The following is a 20,160-nucleotide window of genomic DNA, read 5'->3' on the forward strand; positions in this document are numbered from 1 at the left end:
GTAAGTCCATTTCTAGTTTGAAAATGAACTGCCAAATTGTTTTCTAGAGTGACCATAGCCTCTTGCATTACCACCGGAGTTTTTCTGCATCTTCATCAGCATTTGGTGTTAACACTATGTTTAAGCTACTCTGATAGGTCGGTAATGATATCTCATTGTCATTTTAATTTGCATTCTCGAATGGGTAATGGTGTTGAACATCTTTTCATGTGCTTAATTGCCATCTGTGTATCTTCTTCAGTGAAATGTTTATTAATGTTTTATGTTCATTTTCTAATTGGATTGTTTTTTCACTGTTGAGTTTTGTGAGTTCTTTATATATTCTAGAGACATGTCCTTTTTCAGATGTGCAGTTTACAAATATTTCCTCCCTCTCTGTAAATAGGATTTTTCATAGAGCAAAAGTTTTTAACTTTGATGAAAGCCAACTTATTAATTTTTCCTTTTGTGGATTATTCTTTTAGTGCAAAGTATAAGAAATTTTGCCTGCTCCTAGTCCTCAAACATTTTATCCTATCTTTTTCTGAAGCTTTATAGTTTTACATTTAAGGCCATAATCTGTTTTAAGATAATTTTTTGTATAAGGTGTCGGGCTTGTGTTGAAGAATGGTACCAAACCCAAACACTATACAGAAAAAGACTGGTATATTTAAATACAGAAAATGTGCAACGTATAGATGAAAACCATATAAATGAGATCAAAATTCAAATGGCAGACAGAAAAGTTATTTGCAGTACCTATGTAACATAGTAGAATATTGTTTCCTAAGTACAAATTTCCTAAAATTTAAATAGTATATCAAATAAGAAAAAAAGTAAACATGGACCAAGTACCTGAACATGCTGATCAGAAGAAAAGAAATGCAAATGGCCAATAAACTTAAGAAGGGATAATAAGCCCCCAATTTAAGGGGCACACGTTAAAAATGAGAGAACTTGCTTCTTTTTATTACGAAAGAATTACAAAATTTACGTGCATCGTAAAAAATATAAAAGACATAAAACATATATACATTAAATGAACGTCTCCTTCAAAGCCTCATCATACCCTCCCAAGCCTGAAATCGTTCTTTTGTCTTTCCCTAGAAATAATCTCTATGAAAAGTTTACTGTTCCTTCCAGCTCTTTATGTGATTAGAAGTGTGCATGTGTGTGCAAGTGTGTGTGTGTGTGTGTGTGTGTGTTTCCTTCTTACAGAAATTGGATCCTCTTTACAAATGGTTTTGCACCTGGCTGTCTACAGTTGACATAATCATCATGACTTTTCATATCGACTATCAGAGTCACCTTATTTGTTTAAATGGTTGCTTAGGATTTACAGTGTAGCTACATCTTATTTCATTTAACTCTTTATTGAGAGACATTATAGTGTTTCTCTTTTTCTTTCCTTACTAGGAATGCTGCATTATATAGATTGCAGGGTTCACTTGTTTACACCTGTGTTCTGTAGGATAGATACTCAGAAGTGAAACTGCTGGATCGAAGGACACATGAACTTTCATGACAGAATATGCCAAATTGCTGTTTCAAAAGATCTCTCCATTTATTCTTCTACCAAAATGGGAGCATACCTATTTCTTCAAAAAGTCACCATCTCTTGAGATTAACGAATGCTTTAGAGCACTTGGACAATGTGATGAGTGAAAAAAGTCAGCATTGTTTTAATCTGCATTCTGAGGTTGAATGTGTTTTTATATGTTTATAGTTCATGTCTGTTTCCCTGTTAATCGTCAGTTTATAGCTTTGCCTGTCTCTGTTGATTGTCATTTTCTTTTGCTGTGTGAAACTCTTTTATAGTCTGGATATTAATCTTTTTATACATGCGGTAAATATTGTCTTCCTTCACTTGTTTTTATTGTACTTTTCTTTTTTGTGTCTTTCTTTTTAGAGAAGTTTTGATTTTATGGAGTGCAATCTGTCTATCCTTTATTTTATGACTTCTAGATTTCATACATTAGCAAAGTTTTCCCACTCTAGGATAAAATTATTTCTCCTAATATGCTTAGGGATTTGCTTTTATTGTTTAGATCTTTTATTTTATTTTGATCTTGAATTTATACATCCTGTGAAATAGGAGTCCACCTTAAAAAATGGCCAATTAACCCCATACTCTTTATTGAATAGTTTATCTTTTCCCCACTGACTTGAAATACAGATTTTCCCATGTGCCAAATCAATTTCATTGATTATTTTTGAAACTTCTTAATCTATGCAAATAAATAATTTACTCCACCAACAAAATCACGGTGTTTTAGTTACTTTAGCTTTATAATTTGTTGTATTACGGAAAGTAGGTACCCTCTCAAATCCTGTCATTATTTTTCCTTATCAACAGTTTCTGTGTTAATAAGCAAGATAGGTTAATAGAGGAAAAAGGCAGCCACAATAAGAAAAGACGTGTGTATTTGTGTATGCTTGCAAGTGAGTATGTATGTATATTAACATATTCATAAAAATATATGTATACACACATACTTATATATATGTACACACACACACACACACACACACACACACAAAGTAGGTATTTGCATAGGCACAGATAACTTTTGGTGGGGCACACCAGATCCTGTAATAATTACCTCTAGGGAGTGGAACTATTGGGGAGTCTACTGATGAGTGAGATTTACTTTTCACTTACTTTTGCATCATTCCTTACTTTTTATGCATCCTTGAAAAAATCTGCATTTCTTCCATAAGTAAGAACAGTATATGATTTTCTCTGCCAGAAACCCAAGCCTGAATAAGGGCATATTCTGTGTATGAGTATTTCTCAAGCAGAGCTCCACATAAGAATGACCTGGGGAATTTTTAAAAAGTACAGATGTTTAGGGACCTGCCCCCAGAGGTTCTGTTTTCATAACTCTGGGAGAGAGCCTGGGCATCAACATATTTTAAAAGGACCCCCAGGTGGTGCTGATACTCGGTCACAGTTGAGAACCATTGCTGTAGATGATATGAGGCCTCAAAGCGTCCCCAGAAGGCCACCATGATGAGGTCTTTTTCAGAATATAATTACTTGGGAATGCAACCCAAAGTAATCCATCACTTCTCTGTCAGGCTAAGTGTTGGCATGAGACCAAGTGCAGACAAGTGTGGAGGGGAGTGGTGGAAAAGAGCTTCGCTTAAATGTGTGTGAAGCATCCATCTCTGTGGTAGGCCTTTTGTTGCAAGGTTTAGACTCCTTCAGGCTTTCTTGACACGTAAGAGATTCTTTTAAAATCATTATGACCATAAAAGATACAAGAATCTCATGGAAACTCAAAAACAAAGCAAAACAAAACAAAAAACCCACAACAGCTGTGCCTTAGGAACCCAGAATGTGGTTGGTTCTGGAAGGTTCCAAGAGAGCTCCCGGAGCCAGGGTTCCTTGGAGACCCTCCCATAGGAGACTTACAAAATACTTTCATCTGGAGAATTGCTTTGTTAAAATGAAATGGCTTTTGGAAGCCGAATCTGGGAAACAGATCAAAGAGGAAATTGAAGAAGCCTAAGGATTGACTGGAAACCCAATATTGCTGTACCTCCGCGGCTTACGTGCGTCTTCCTCGGCTGCTTCTCCCTGTCCCTTGGCTGATTCTGCCTCTGTGTTCCTGACGGAGGAGCTGACCCAGCTCGCCTGCAATGGTCTGTCCCTGGTTGGGCAGCCTTTTTCACACCAGATGACCACAGAGAAGGATGGAATGGCTCATGGAGTCGTGTGCCCGCCCACCCCTGCTCACCAGAGCCAGAGAGGGCATGGCGAGGAAAAGTGAGTGCGTGAGAGTTTCCCTTAGAGTGGGAGAGTGCAGAGAACATGGATCACGATTCCCCTGTACAGGCCAAGCACTGAGTGAGTGCTCCGTGAAGGCTGGATCGGAGGACGGAGCTGCCTCAATTCAAGCCAAGGTGCTCAGGGGCAAGGTCAGGAATGGGTCGGTGGCCTTTGCACTCTGAATATCCCTAAAGATCTTTTTTTAGCTCTACTTATTTGGGCTTTTAAAAGGTCTTAACAGGGGGCACCTGGGTGGCTCAATGGGTTAAAGCCTCTGCCTTCGGCTCGGGTCATGGTCCCAGGGTCCTGGGATAGAGCCCCACATCGGGCTCTCTGCTCAGCGGGGAGCCTGCTTCCCCCTCTTTCTCTGCCTGCCTCTCTGCCTACTTGTGATCTCTGTCTGTCAAATAAATAAATAAATAAAATCTTTAAAAAAAAAAAAAGGTCTTAACAGCCCAGGAATTCAGGAGAATGTAATTTATTTTCCCTTGGAATTAGGTCTGTGCCCTAGGGGGAGGCAGAGCCCTCCAGGGGTGGCTTGTGCCAAGTTTGAAGCCTTGGTATGAAAAAAAGAAATCCAATGTTGCCATTAGTACTTTGTTATATGTATGACATGGTAGTTTTGTTCTTTTTTTTTGGAAGATTTTATTTATTTATTTATTTATTTGAGAGAGAAGAACAGAGATAGCGAGAGAGAGCTTGAGCGGGTGAGAGAAGGAGAGGCAGGCTCCTTGCTGAGGAGGGAGCCTGACGCAGGGCTCGATTCCAGGACCCGCAGATCATTACCTGAGCCAAAGGCAGACGCTCAACCGACTGAGCCACCCAGGCATCCCAGTAGGTTACTTCTTGAAATACTATTTTGAACATAGTGGATTAAATATTAAAATTAATTTTACCTGCCTTAATTACTTTGTTTTAAATGTGGCTATTAGAAAAAAGTTTTCAATTATACACGTGGCTCATATTTTCTTTCTCACAGACAGTTGGATTAGATGGTGACTCCAAGGGGCAGCTGGATGGCTCAGGCAGTTAAGTGTTGTCCTTTGGCTCAGGTCATGATCCCAAGGTCCTAGGATAGAGTCCCACGTTAGGCTCTCTGACAAGCCTGCTGCTCTCCCTGCTTGTGCTCTCTCTCTCTCTGTCTCTCTCTCTCTGTCAAATAAATAAACAAAATCTTTTAAAAAAATAAAAATAAAAAGATGGTGACTCTGACATTTCCCCCTTGCACAGGCGTGTAAAGATCTGTGTATGAAAGACATACCTTTGCAGTGGGGCCCCCTTTAATACCCGGTTCTCAGAGCTGTGGCAGTTTGGTTCATCATCAGAGCTGTGGTAATCTGTCTTATTCTGGCTTTTTGTCCCTGTCTTATAGACTGCAACCCAATTCCTGCTCTCAAATATAACCAGTTAATCCTCTCCTATGGTTTCCCAGTATCCCACATCCAGGTGGCATTGTTTATGGCTCTGCCTGGGCGAGTCCTTATGGACCCTTTCTCTGCATCTCTGCCTCACTTGCTCCTTCCTGCCTCATTGTCCCCCCTCCTTTCTGGGACCGGCACACAGCAGATGTCTCACACGTGTACTCTCAGGCACTTTTTACACGCGTCTTTTTCCTGCAAGTGCGTTCCAGCCAGCCGCCTGGCTTTGGGGACAGATGACTGCTTCCTAATGGCCCGTCACAATTCATCCTGTTTCCCCCAGGAATGAAGTTTGCAGATGGGACTGAGTCACTTCTGGAAGTGTATCTGCTTCAGGAATTTATAATGATTTTAATAAAACCAACTACTGTCGTCATTTATTGAGTTGTATTACCAGCCAGGATCTATGGTAGGTACATTGCAGATATGTCTCATTTAATCCCTACAACAACCCCACAGAGCCTGTGCTGCGATCCCCTAATAGGGCTGGGGAAAATCAGGCTCAACAAAGTTGTATACCTTGCTCTCTGATCACTGCTAGGAAATGGGGGACCTGGGATTTAGATCTACGTCTGTCCCCAAAGTCTTAGCTCTTACCCCCAATTTAGACTGTAAAGATATACTGCCTCCCAAAAACGATGCCACCTCCCAAGCTGGGCAACTACAAGTTGGAATTCTATGCTGCTTAGCAGGTGATATCTCTAAGCAAATTTGTTGAATGATGACAGTGCTATGTGTTTGCGTACTGTTTGGTGACTGTTGAGTTGATGTACGAGTTTCACAAAACCTTGTGAAAGCTAGAATAATGGACTCTATGAACCCTATTTCACACACTAGAGAAACTGAGCTCCAGGGGGATGAAGTGGTTTGTCCAGGGTCACTAAGTGAAGAAAAAATCCTAATTACGTGAGAACCCAATTTTTATGAAAGATTTATTTTCGATTTTCCTACTCCATAGGGATATACTTGGGCATTGTGCTGCCTGGATGGCAAAATATGGGGACAAACCTTTTGTTGTGATTGCTGATAGAAACCTGAGTTATGTGAAGGGTTTGCAGGCACAGGCTCATTGGAATCTCCCAGTTGTAGGTATGCCAATGTCATTCACTCAACAAGCATTGCCTGACCCCATGTCTGGCCAGGCATGGGGCTGCTGGGTGGATGGTAGCAATGGAAGGGGCATAAGACATGACTTTGTCCTAAGGAAACCATCTCCTGCTGGACATGGCAATTATCTTGTAAAGAGAGTATTATCATCCATGGAAAAACATTGTCCTAATGGAATATAGAAAGTTCTGCAAAGCACAAAAGGAGGAGGAAATAACTCTGCCTGGGAAGGTTTCCTGGTAGAAGGGACCTGTGAGTTTGGTCTCAATGGACTGACTTTAGAGATGAAAAGCCTGAGTCACTAAGAGTTCTGCAAAGAGCCTCATAATTTTATAACTTCATTAGGCTTCCTAAAAATATGCTTGTTGCCATAGCTCCTTAGAGAGTAGTAGCATAAATTATTTATTGGAGTACTTAAAATATTAACATCAGTAAATTCCACAATACAGTCACAAATACCCTGCCTAGTTGGATGAGCCAATTGGAAATAATGGTTTTTACGTTACTCCAACTTTCCAATTCTACAAAGCTAGCATGAATACCTGGAAATGAGAATCCCAGAAGAATCGTGTCCACTCTCAGACATTTCAGACAGAGGAAAACTCTGTCTCTAGCACTTCATGGCCTTTTATTCATGTAAAGAGGTATTTTCTTACACAATGGATACTTAAGAGCATTCTTTTCTTTTCCAAGCGTAAGAGTCTTGTATGTGCTGCTGAATTTCAGCTCTTGAGTATTAAGAGCCCAAATGTAGACACTAATGTGTTTATTTGGAGACGGAAAGATAAGAACCTTCCTAATTTAGAAATTGAAACTCATCAGAGCCAAACTCTTGGAACCCAAGAGGAGAATGCCCTCTTGGCTACTGTGGTCCATAAGGTTGCTGGTGATTGGATTTTTCTGATAGATGACATAGTACAATAGACTGAATATTTGTGTCCCTCCAAATTGGCAAGTTGAAGTCCTAATCCTGAATGTGATGGTCTTAGGAGGTGCAGCCTTTGGGATGTGATTGGGTCATGAGGCTGGAGCTCTCTAGCCCCTTCTGCCATGTGAAGATGCAATGAGAAGTCAGCAGTCTGCAACCAAAAAGGAATCCTCCCAGAATCTGACCATGCTGGCACCCGAAGCTTGGGTTTTCAGCCTCATGGCCTATAAGAAATAAATTTCTGGTTTTTATAAGCCACACAATCTGTGGCACTTTGTTATAGCAACCCAAACTGACTAAGACACCTAGATCCTAGATAGCGGAGGTGTTAGCTAGAAATTTCCAGTTGAGAAGGAAAATCCCATCATGGCACCCCTTCTCTCTTGTGCTTCAGTGTAGTTGTTTGGCTGGTTTTCTGGGTGTGACAAGATAGACTTACGCCTTCTACTCATAACCAAGATGGAAGGCTCCTTCTGATCCCTGACTTGTTGAAGAACAAGATCCAGATCTGCAAGAGTTGGGAGAGCGTCAGAACAGGGGTAAAATCTTGACATTCCTGGAAGAGTGTCTCTTTTTAAAGCAGATTTTGAAGACCAGAAGAAAGAGTAAGGAGTCCTAAAACAGCTCAGCAGTATTGAGGATTGTTGGCGAATATTAATATTTTAAGAATTTAAAAATGAAGTGCTTGACAAAAGCATTCACAAATATAATGGGCTGCCTAGAGAGAAAGGACGATCCTTCCTACAGGTAGTATTTGTGCTTTTTACTTTATTCTCTAATGATATGGCCAGGTATTTATCTCCCTGACACGGTCAAAAGTTCCTTGAAGAAAGAAAGCTATCTACCCTGCTCTATCCCAAGCATTTAGCACAGTGACTAGAACATAGGGGATACCAAGTAAATACATATCAAATGAATAAATGAACTAATTTTGTATACCTATATTAACATGTATGTCTATATATCGATTTATAGTATAGTTATGTATATCTTGATTGGTAGCGTAAGTCATCAGCAGACTTGCTTGCTGCTAGGGCATCCATACTCCTTACAGCCCCCGGTTGCTGGGCTATCTGGAAGATGCAGTGTGCTATGTGATTCCCCACATACGGCACTTCTATGTCATTTATTCCTTCTCTGCAGCTGGAGCTGTGCTATAGCAGTGAAGGCAGAGTCGAGGTATGGCTGGGTTCTTCTGAATTTGTATTTCCAAATCCAGCCCCACTGCCAGCCATGCCCCTAGAGATGCTGGTTAGAGGTCTTGGGTGTGATTCGGCTGCATTAAGAAGGCAGGTCTCCTGCAGATAATCAGAAGTGTGGTTTCAGCCCAAGCATGGGGAGGGAGGCAGGTGTATGACCGGCAGGGGCTCTGATGGCGCACTGGGCGGAGGAGCAAGAATGCAGCCTCAAGTAGGAGAGTGAGTGGGAGAATCTCAGCGAGTTAGACTGGATGAGAAGGTCGGAATGGGGCCAGGAAGCAGAGGCAAAGAAGGTGTGGTTTTTACGTGGAGAAATTGCCAAAGAAGCAGAGGAGGTGGGTGGGGTTGCGGACAACACTTGCCAAAGGAAGGTGTGACCCAGAGATCAGCTCGACCAACAGAGACTGAGCGCCTGCCTTGGGACAGCCACTCTTCCCACTGCTGGGGATTCAGATGAGCAGGGTCTCTGCTCTCGGGTACATGAGCTGTGGACTCAACTCTCTGTATTAACAGACCATGACGGTACAGACAAATACAGTACAGCACGTGATACATGCTGGAAGCAGGCAAGCACGGGGAAGTCTGCGGGGAGCACAGCAACTCTGAGACGGAAAGGACAATCTGTAGCCAGCAAGGTGGCAGGAGGAACAAACTCTTTTATATATATATATAATATTTATTTATTTATCTGACACAGAGAGAGAGAGAGCACCAGCTGGTGGAGTAGCAGGTAGAGGGAAAGGGAGAAGAAGGCTCCCCTGCTGAGCAGGGAGCCAGATGTGGGCTCGATCCCAGGACCCCGGGATCATGACTTGAGCCAAAGGTAGACACTTAACCATCTAAGCCACCCAGGCGCCCAGCAAATGTCTTCTTGAGACATCTGAGAGTTAGGATGGATAAAGTGTGGTGACTGATCCGGGGGGTGACGTGATCTGTCTATCAGGGATGGCCTGTTTCTGGCTCAGGCGGCTAGGGGGATGTCTTGCCCCAGAGGTGGCTTGGAAAAGAGAGGAGGTCATGTGCATTTAAGGCCATCGGGGAGTCAGAGCACTAACCTCCTAGGGTCCAAAGGTCCACTGGGCCCCACACCACTCATGGAGGAGGGGGAGATCTCCTTTACCTGCTTAATAGTATCTGATACCCGACGAGGGTCCTTGCATACACCGATCACTGTCATTTACACATCTGTTCAATCAACCGATATTCATGAAAGATCAGTTATGTAATCACAGTATCCTGGTGTTCCATAGACCCCAGGGTCCCACAATGCAGGTGGTTTAGTTCTTCTCTTTATTTTTTCTCTTTATTTTTAAATTTATTTATAAATAAAATCTATTATAAAAATTTATTATTTATTTATAAAATAAATATTTATTTTTCTATGTATTTTTTCAGATTTATTGATGTTTAATTGACAAATAATATTGTAAGATATTTAAAGTATACACTGGAGATTCATGTGTAGCTTGTAAAATGATTCTTCCTATGGGGGTAGCTTATCCATCACCTCACATATTTACCTTTCTTTCTCATTGCTGTGCATTAGACCTCCCGAACTTACTCATCTTACAGCTGGAAGTCTGCACCCTTTTACCAACCTCTCCCTATTTTCTCCACCTCCCTGCCTCTGGCAACCACTTTTCTCTTCTCTTTTTCTAGGAGTTCTACTTTTTTTTCTTTTTGGATTCCACATATAAATGATATCATGCAGAATGTCTCTTTCTGGCTTATTACACTTAGCATAATGCCCTCCAGATCTACTCTGTGTATGTGTGTGTGTGTGTGTGTGTGTGTGTGTGTGTAAACAAAACATATTAATCCAGGGGCACCTGGGTTAAGCATCTGACTCTCCTTTCAGTTCAGGTCATGATCTTAGGGTCCTGGTATTGAGCCCCGTGTCGGTCTCTGTTCTCAGCGCCGAAGTCTGCTAGAGTTTCTCTCTCCCTCTCTCTCGTCCCTCCCTCCTGCACTCTCTCTCAGATAAATACATCTTAGAGGGGTGCGTGGGTGGCTCAGTGGGTTAAGCCTCTGCCTTCAGCTCAGGTCATGATCTTAGTCAGGGTTCTGGGATCGAGCCCCGCATCCGGCTCTCTGCTCAGCGGGGAGCCTGCTTCCCCCTCTCTCTCTGCCTGCCTCTCTGCCTACTTGTGATTTCTCTCTCTGTCAAATAAATAAATAAAAATCTTTAAAAACAAAAACAAAACAAACAAAAACAAAAAAACAAACAATACATCTTAGAAAACATGATAATCTAGAAAAATATGAATTCATTTATTCGTTAATAACGCACACTGTTTCCATATGTTGGATATTGGAAATAATGCTTCTGTGAACATGGGAATACAGATGGTTCTTTGAAAAAGTGCTTCTCAAATCCTACAACTCTAGGATTTCAACAAGCTTTCCCACTCGCACCACCCCACTTTATCCTATAGAGAAAGTATTTGCTCACCCCATTTTGTCTTTTTAGTTTCTTCTTCATGGACTTAGTCTTTGAGAGAGTTTAGTCTTAGATAGAGGTTCAACACTTTCTAGATGGCCTGGAAAATGTTTTCCAGGCTCCATACATTCACGAACAACTCTGGGGCTCCCTGTGATGGAAGCAGTGATGTTAGAATGCCAGTAACAGATGTGGTTGATCAAAGTCTTCCTCGAAATGCTTATGTTTGATGTAATTTCATTTCACATTTTGTGTGTGGCTTTCCCAAGCTGGGGTGTGAAATTCAAGCATCAGAGAAACCAGCAGGGTTTTTAGGTTGAAGTTAATGAAACAATAGGAACCTACATAGTTCATATTTTTCAGAATCTAGCCTCACACATCCAGAAGAGATCGTCTTACAAATCTGGCTCCTGGGGACCAGGGAATGCCTAGGCCCCTGGGCCAAGAAGGATGGGGAAAACCACTATTTAATTCATCAGTACGGCTCTATTTTTTTGTCACAGAAAGCTATTAGAATCTCCAACTCACTTCTCAAAGATACTGCAAGGAGTAATGAAATGGTTCTGAATGACCAGTCTACTGGAAATCAATGTTGCTTTTTAAGGATGTAGTATTACTGTCAATAACGCTAAGATACAAGATGTTGAATACTTAGGTCGTTTGATTAAATGGTGATGTCAGCATGATCATGGCTCAGGACTGGATTTCCATTCCAGACATGTCTTCAGTCTTGCACAGAGAGCATGTCTTGTCCCGATCGCAGATTATCTCTAGCCTTGATCAGCCACCTCTCACGTGTTCAAGCTGATGTCTCAGTTTGCTAATGGATAAATATCACAGCTTTCTCCACCCGTGGATGTGGGTGGATGGGTTGCCTTTGTATGTAAAGCATATTATTATAGGCTGCAAGTCTTGGAAGGCTGAGCAAGCCTTTGACAACATCTGGTCCTAATTCCTTCATTTACATTGAGGAAATGAAGCCAGAGAGAGTAAGTGGTTTGCCCAGTCACCCAGTAGTTCCCAAGCCAGGGGGCTGAAATCCGGATTTATTGATAAATCCAATGTTTTTACTCTGGCATTGTGCTATATCCCCTCTGGTCTAGGATTCCCTTTTAAAACTTTTGGGTGCTTGGATGGAAATCAAATCCCTATTAGAACCAGTACCCAATTTAGGTACCTCCTGGTGTTTTCTGAGCGATTTTTGGGTCTTCGTTGCAATTTCTAAGAGTACCAGATCTCTCTAGGCAGACAACCAAAAGGCATACAAGGCAATGTCCGCAGTCATTCCGGCAGTGTGGGAACCTACAGGCAATTTCCGACAGTGTTCTAGAGACCAGATCAAGCCAGCTGGTCTGATTACAACAAATGATCATTGGTGCCTATCCTAATTAGGGTGACAGGACTTCTGATGTGGTAAAGATCCCACCTGCTGCATTCCTAGATTAAGTCAATCCATCATTTTCAGTTATGCAGCTGAGGACCTGCTGCATGCAGAGCTTTATGAAAATCTCTTTGAAATGTAAGTCAGAGATTGGCCATGAGCTGTAATCTTCCCAGATATAGGTCGATATTCCCCAGGCTGGATTTCTCTGAGGCAGCCGGTGAAGAGATCTTCTTATGAAATCCAAGAGCCCTCGACTTTCCATCATGGTGTTCTAGGGGGAGCTAGAAAATCAGCCTCCGTGGTCCTTCTTGGTCCTGGTATTGTTCTTTCGAATAGTATTTATTGTATACCTGTTTCAGACGGTAAGAGTAATGCATGTTTATTGTGGAAAATGAGGAAAATTCCAAAGAAAATAAAAAGCACTCATAATTCCAATGCCTTAGGAGTTCCTTCCAGGTTTCTAGTCCAAAATTTTCCAATCTCTGCTTTAGACATATATGGAAATATATACCATATCAAAAAAAGTTATTTTTTATGAACTTGAGATTCTACTGTAGCCTATCCTAAAATTCTAGAAGTCTGTAAACCATGCAGAGCTCAACACACTAAGTTCTTTGCTCAAAGCCTGGCATGTGGTGTTTGATCAACAAATATCTGTTAACTGAAGGGGGAGGGAAACCATGATTTGTGGAGTCAACCAGCCTCCTTGGAACATCTCCAACTCAGACCATGCCCAAATCTTGACAGCAATCTCTGCATGTTTAAGAAACATAAGGAACCAGAAATGACGACTTTCCTCCCAGAAAGCTTCTTCTTCCCAGGAGAGCATCAGTGGTAATTCATCTCCCGTTTTTGTGCTTATTATCTCCTTCAGGAGATTCCATTCGATCCGAGAGCTCCACAGACAGGAGGGTCCCCTGGAAGCATGGACCTCAGTGAAACATGGCCCCTGGAGGAAGGAACCTGGTTGTCTCATGCTGGAATTCATCACTTTGCCAACACCAGAGGGGGTATGGCTGCTTTTGATGTCCCTGATACACGTGGTACTCCTCAACTCCTACACACTCTGTGTCATCCCAGCTGTGCTCAGTATGTGCCCCGTGCTGTTTGTCTTTTCAAAAGCAGCCAGGTGGACGGGAGAGGAGCAGACTTGGGAGTCAGGCAGATCTGTGTTCAGATCCTACATTTCTTCCTTACCAGCTTTGTGGCCAGAGAGCTTATCATTTTCTCAGCTCTAACATGAGAGTAAGAATGCCTACTTCATAAGGCTCTGATAAGGACCGTGAGTTATGCAAACTTTCATTTACGGAGCCCTTACCCTAGCCAGGTAGGAGGTTAGTCATACACATCTGAGCACCTAACATGTGTCAGGCACTGTATTCCTGGTTACCTTTTTTTTTTCTTTTTTTAAAGATTTATTTATTTATTTAGAGCGAGTGAGAGCATGTGCGAGTGAGAGGAGGAGCAGAGGGAAAGAGAGAATCTCAAGTGGACTCCTGGCTGAGCGTGGAGCCCAACGCCAGGCACGAAGTCAGGACCCTGAAATGATGACCTGAGCCGAAATCACTAGTGGGACGCTCCCAATGGAGCCCCCCGGTTGTCCTTGTATTCCTGCTTATCTTGTCACCTCTCCTCTCAACAGCTCTGCAGAGACTGGCACTGAAGATAATACAACCAGTATAAACAGAGTAGGTCAGCTCCTGTCCCTTCCTTTTCCTTGTGTAACATCTGATTAACAGTTCAGCATGAAGTGATAGGGATGTTGTCAGTTTCATAGTTCATGCACATGTAAGAACCATAATCCCCCTACAGAGCTGTGGGCCTCTTTCAGGTCTAAGGGTCCACCCCCACCCCATTCCCCAAATCTAAGAGAGATCTACTTTGGTGATAGGAGCCATTCTGTGGCTAGGGAGAGAAAGGCCACTGAGGTTAACACATTCGCATGAAAGTTTTAGTAAGGTTATGCCTCCCATTGTTGCTCATTCATTCATTCAACCAATACTGAGCATCTACTATGTGCCAAGCACTGGGAACCTGAGAGCAAGGTAGGCATGGGGATCACTAAGACACACTCTGCCGTGCTCGTCCCAAAAGTGGGGTCACCCACACGGCACTGCATCCAGGTACATCCCCAGCCAAGATTATGGTTCACAGCGGGGGAGAGGGGATTGCCCATGGGGAAGATCAGCACTTGGAGAAAACTTGGATGAGCTTAGCAAAGAGCCAACAGCTGTTCTCCCTTGTGCCCTGTACCCCTGTCCCCCTTGCCACTTTTTAGAGGTTCTTACACCAGTATTTCCTCACCTCACATGGCATATAGTGGAACCTCCTTGGCTCAACACACAGCCCTTCCCGATCAGACCTCTGCCTGCCTCTCTAGACCTGTCTCCTGCTGTTCGCTACTGAACACAAACCCTCCATCGCTGAATGGACCGCCGCTGGCACCTTGGATGCATCCCGCACTCACACACTGGGAGCCTCTGCATGGTGGTTCCTAGGGCTTGCCTTCTGCTTGGCGCCTTCCCCCCCATTCCCAAAGCTTCAGTTGATGTCATCTATTCTGGGGTCTCCTCCTGCCCCCACCTACCCACCCTACCCAGGTGAGAACACAGGTCCCAACCTCGGCACTCCCATAGAACTAACAGATTCCGGGTCACAGTGCCTACCCCACTAGGCTGTGATGGTCCCTATCCCAGACAGTCTTGGGCTTCTTGAGGCCAAGTCTCACTTTATTCACCTCTGCATCCCTTTTGCAAGCAGCTCAGCAAATGGTTGATGTGTGTATATCTACTGGCGGGTGGCTGGGGGGCTCCAGGTGAACTGGGAGCAGGATTGTGTCCCATGGGTATCTCTACCCTCCCCAAGAGCCATCTTTGACAGTGTCAACCCAGCTGGACTTTGAACAACTGTCCCTTGATCCCAGCGTATCACTTTCCGGGATGTTCAGCGCACCCCTAGCATTTCCTTCCCCACTCCAAGCTGGTTCACAAAAGTCTGCAGGCAGAGGAGAGAAAGGAAGGAGGTGTGCTTTGTCTGTCCTGCTTTCGTAACCTAGGCGACAGAAGCCCCCAGCATAGAATTTCAGAGGCTTTCAGGATCGGGATCTCTGGGACAAAGTGGGGGCTGAAAGCTGCTTATTGTGACCAACTCTGCAAACCACTGCATCCCACCATGAGTTCACCTTGTCATGTATCTACCATCTTCGGGGCATGGCTGACTAGTAGGATGGGGACAGACCTGCCAAATGGGGAGTCCCTATTCTCAAGTAAGGGATAAGCTTCTGGGGCTACTGGAGGAACTTAGCTCTATTGGGTGACAGGTACCCTGATAGGCATCTGTCCCCATCCAGTATGCAATGAGGGAGGCATCTGAGACACAGTATGGTATCAGGGTGGTATGTGGGTGGAGCATCGTGACAGAAGATCAATGAGCTGGACTTGGACATCCTTCTGGGCAGCTGGTAGTGGGGTGGTTCTCCAAAGCCTGGGCTGGGATTCAGGGAAAGGGCTCAGGTTCTGAGAGGACTAGAGAGGGAACCAAAATGGGAACTTGCACTCAGAAATAAAGGAAGGGTAAGCGCTCTGGGACAAAGCTAATTCAGAATTGGAGTAATCACCAAAAAAAAAAAAAAAAGAAAGAAAGAAAGAAAATAAAAAGGAAAAGTCAAGGTATATACATTGCACCAGACATTATGCTGAGCCTTTTTCATATAGAAAGAGATGATCTCAATTCATTCGCACAGCCTTATTCTTGTTTTATAAATGAAACAGCACAAAGAGGCTGACACGAGGCTTGCACAAGGTCCTTTTGCTGCTGAATGGCAGAGTGGGTATTTGAACTTGGATCTGCCTGACCCCGAGCCATGATAGGCCATTGCTCCTCCCTTTAGCCTCCAACACTCCCTACTCTGCCTTCTCGGTTTAAGGCTCCGGTGGGCCAGTTATAGATTTTTATTGCTGGTTATTTCTTTGTCATAGTAGAAAAGAGCACTGGCTCGGAGCAGGCCCAGAAAATTAACAGTGCTGTTGCAGTGAGTGTATTATCATCCAAGACCCTCCTACGGCCACTGCAGCTAATCCATTGCCAAGGCCTTGACCCACCTGCTTCTGAGCATCTCTTCTCCATGCCCTAAGCCCTGCACCAGCTCTCCCACCACTGGCTGGTACTGGCAGCTCCACTTCTGAGACCAGTGTGGGCTAAGAGAGTTTCCGTTTCTAGTGCAGTCCCAGAGAAAGTCCTGGAGGGGTCCAAGCCTTGGGGTTTTGTTCTTGGCTTCATGGAGTCCTCTGAGAACTGTGATATCTGCCAGGGAAGCTCTGTCATCCTGGTGAGTCATAGGCCCGGAGGCGGGGCCAGATCCACACGACATCTGTCTCTCTGTTATCCTTGGAGCATCTCGGGCTGCCATTAGAGAGGGACAGCCCCCGGAAAGCTGGCAAGGAGAGCTCAGGATGCCTGGGGGTGAAATGGAGTTTCTGGAGGAAAGTCCCTCTGCCACTCTTGCTTCCTACACTCCTGAAAACACCCTCCAGGGTCTGGGTGTGTGGTTTTTCAAATTCCTTGTAAAGGTCTGGAACACATTTCCACACTGTGTCTGCAGTCCCGGACACATCCAATAGAAGGGGTTGGCCAGGGTTTGGCCAGAGCTCTATGTCTGGCTGGGATATCACCAGCTGATCCTTCGATTTGCCAGCTGCCACGTCATCTGTGTGGGGATTTGGCGCAGGAGAGGCGCCCTCCGCATCCTTTCTTAATGGTTCTCTAAAACACTTTTCTCCCTGTTACAGATGTGCTCACTCAGCTCTCCGGAATCCTACTGTCCTCCCTTCTTCCCAGGGGACCCAACCTGCTTACGCTCCTCACTCGGAGAGAGGCAGGAAGTTCAGGAACCCACACCTGGTGGAAAGGCCATGACCCTGCCCCAGCATGGGTGCAGAAACAGGAAGGAGCATATTTCCCTTCTGGTCTCCCTCAAGGTCAGGGAGAGTGTTAACATCAGTCGGGAAGGAAAGGAGGGACTCTTTCGGGGGCGGCAGGCGTGCCCGGCGCTGCTGCCAACGTTATTTGATTTCAAGTAAATTCTCACTAAAATCTCATCAAGGTGTCATTGCCTATCCCCATTTTGCAGATGAGGAAACTGAGCCTTGGGGAGGCAAGCTCCTACAGCAAACGCCGGCCCAGCTCACTTTTGAACTCAGGTCTTTCTGTTGCCAGGCTATGCTGTGTCCATTTTACTTCCTTGATTGTTGGCTTCTTTTCTTTCTTTAATGATTTATTTATTTGAGAGAGAGAGAGACAGTGGGGGGTGAGCCAGAGGGAGAGAATCTTCGAGCAGACGCCCTGTGGAGCCCGACGTGGGGCTAGATCTCAAAACCCTGAGATCGTGACCTGAGCCGAAACCTGGAGTCGGTCGCCTAACCGTGGAGCCACCCTGTATGTTGGTTTCAAAGGACAACACCATCTGGCATCTCCACCTTTCTGTGAGGCTTGATTCTTTTTCGCTTATTCCTCTTGCATATGGTGTGGTAAAAAGACTAACACAATGGAATCTGTTACCCACAGTCCCCTCTTTTGGCATTTGTTTGAACAAATTCCATAAATGTCGTTTCAGTTTACATTGCCCTGAGGCGCTCACGGTCTGGCAGGTTTGGAGACTCACCAGGGAGACGCACCAAAGACTAGTGGCAATGTGAGGGCCCTGGTTTCTGCGGCTCCTTCCAGCACCTAGGCTATGTTCACTGGTGGGGCCATAGCTTCTTGGAGAAACCATCTCAAGGTGGAAGAAGAGACGCCCCGCGCAGGCCGGGCGGACTATTTGCAGTCTCTGAAAGGAGAGTTGGTCTCGGCCCCGGTCCAGGAAACTCAGGTGGAAAACTCGAGAAGGGGCAGGTATCTGCGTCTCAGCAGGGACTCACATGCATGCAATGGATTTATTTTTTAATGGTTTGGTCACAGACTTCAATTGCAGCAAATGTTTCCCCCCACCCACCCCCTTAATCTTAACACAGGGTATTTTGTCTGATTTCATTCAATAGATCCAACTGAGTGCGAGTTGGAAGTGTATGATTTTCCTCTGCGGGGACCTTTTTCTGTGTGTATTTTTGGAATGGTTCTTTATTCTGATTCATGTCCATATATACCTTCCAGTAGTTTCTTGGCTCAGCCAGAGTTTATTTCCTTTGATACGATGTTGAGTGAGGAGTCTTTTAAATCTTCATCTTTATTTCATACTTAGTAATGGGAATCCTGGAGGGCTGGATGGACAGTTTGTTCGTGGATCTCACGAAGCACCTTGCCCTTGTTTGTAGCGCCTACTGCGTTGGCCTCCGGATTGTTCGGAGAAATTATTTGACGTCTTCACCCAAACGAGTCCTTGACATCCTGGCAGACATAGTATCCTGTCATCTCTTGGCTTGTATTGTTTCTGCTAAGGATAAGGACTTTTTCTCAGGGGCAAGATAGCTAACTCTCTTCCCATGGAACCCGTTTCTTTCTTCTGGAAGCTATAAAACACTTAACGCAGTTACCTGAGGTTTTGATTTTCATTTAAGGGAAATAAAGCAACTATGTTTTCATTCTCCGTCTCATTAAGAATTATAAAGAAGTTGGGTTGTGCTTAAAATGCATATATATTTATATACATACATACACACACATAATATATATTACATGTAATATAATATATTATATATTATAATATATTAATTATAATTAATATAATATATTATGTGTAATATAATAATATATATTATATATAATATATATAATATATATATATATAATACACACACACACACACACACACACACACACACACACACACATATTAAACCCTAGGAGGAGGGGAGATTGTCCTTTGGGTGGATTCAGCCCTGGAGCTAATACCATGAGCATTTTAGTGCAAATTTCTTTCTGAGGAAACCTTATGGGTGGGGATACATTTGTCCTTGGTTGGCCTGTGCTAAGAGGACACAGATAAGAGACAGGATAACAGAAGAGAGTCGTGCTGTGCTCAGGCAGCTATGGCCCATTCTTCCCTCCTAAATCAGTCCTGCTCCTGCTCTCCAGGGAGAAGGAGGTGGGGCGGCCGACATACTCGGCTTCGCTGCTCTGCCCTTAACTAGCAGAGGGCCTCCAGGAGACAGAAGGCTACCTGATGAGAAGATGAGCAAAGGGCGATGTCAGGGAGGAGAGGAAGGTAGAGGGAGGGCTCAGCCCACTTCTTTCTGTCTTTCATGCTTGAAATTGGTGTCCTTCCAGGCACTGGGGTTGGGAAGGCTGTGGACAGATCCCAGCAGCCTCTAGCTATCATTCAGAAATTGTTATGATGGAATTTGTGCAGCTCTTTCTTGCAAAGGGAATGGATAACAGACTTTAGCTGCAAAAAAGTCTCCCCACATGGCATTTAGCCCCTTGCCCATTTCTTGGAGGAAGAAGCTGTACCTGTATGAGACTCTCATCTATTTCTCTTCTCCAGTGACCCAGCAGTGGTGTAGCTCCTGGGGACCCAAGAGTCAGAGCAGACTGGCTGGACACAACAATATGCCCAGTCAGTGGCCTTTCCTCCAAGCAGAGCCTATGGTCAAGGCAGGCCCTGCAACATGTGGGCAGAGTTGGCTAGGGGATGATGACACTCTCAGACTGGAGTGGCCATAGCCTGGCCAGGTGCAACCCTTGCCAACTCAGCAGGGTGTTAGTGATGGGCACTGTGCTCAGAGCCCTATTCTAGCCACCCCAAAAGCATCTGCAGGGTGCTCTTGGCTTGAGAGATGGACCTAAGAATTCCTTAGATTCTAGAGTTAGAGCCAATGTTGCTATATGACCATACTTCATTCACCAAGGAATGAGGGCTCAGATGGAGCTTTCCAGATAACCGAACCATCATCCTTCCAATGTCTACATTTTGTTCACGTTTTTATCTGCTAATGGA

The 20,160-nt window shown here is 44.2% G+C and overlaps 1 protein-coding gene across 1 annotated transcript in view; it reads left to right on the forward strand.

Annotated features, from left to right (window-relative positions):
• The window catches only part of AMOTL1 (angiomotin like 1), a 154,016-nt gene that overhangs the window by 13,509 nt on the left and 120,347 nt on the right, over positions 1 to 20,160 (forward strand). The window contains exon 4 of the mRNA XM_080816054.1: positions 13,105 to 13,240. Coding sequence (XP_080672180.1) covers positions 13,156 to 13,240 — 85 coding nt within the window. The 5' untranslated portion in view covers positions 13,105 to 13,155. The remainder of the gene's footprint in view (positions 1 to 13,104; positions 13,241 to 20,160) is intronic.

The sequence above is a fragment of the Martes martes genome (genome assembly GCF_963455335.1).
Source record: "Martes martes genome assembly, chromosome: 10".
Lineage (NCBI taxonomy): Eukaryota > Metazoa > Chordata > Mammalia > Carnivora > Mustelidae > Martes > Martes martes.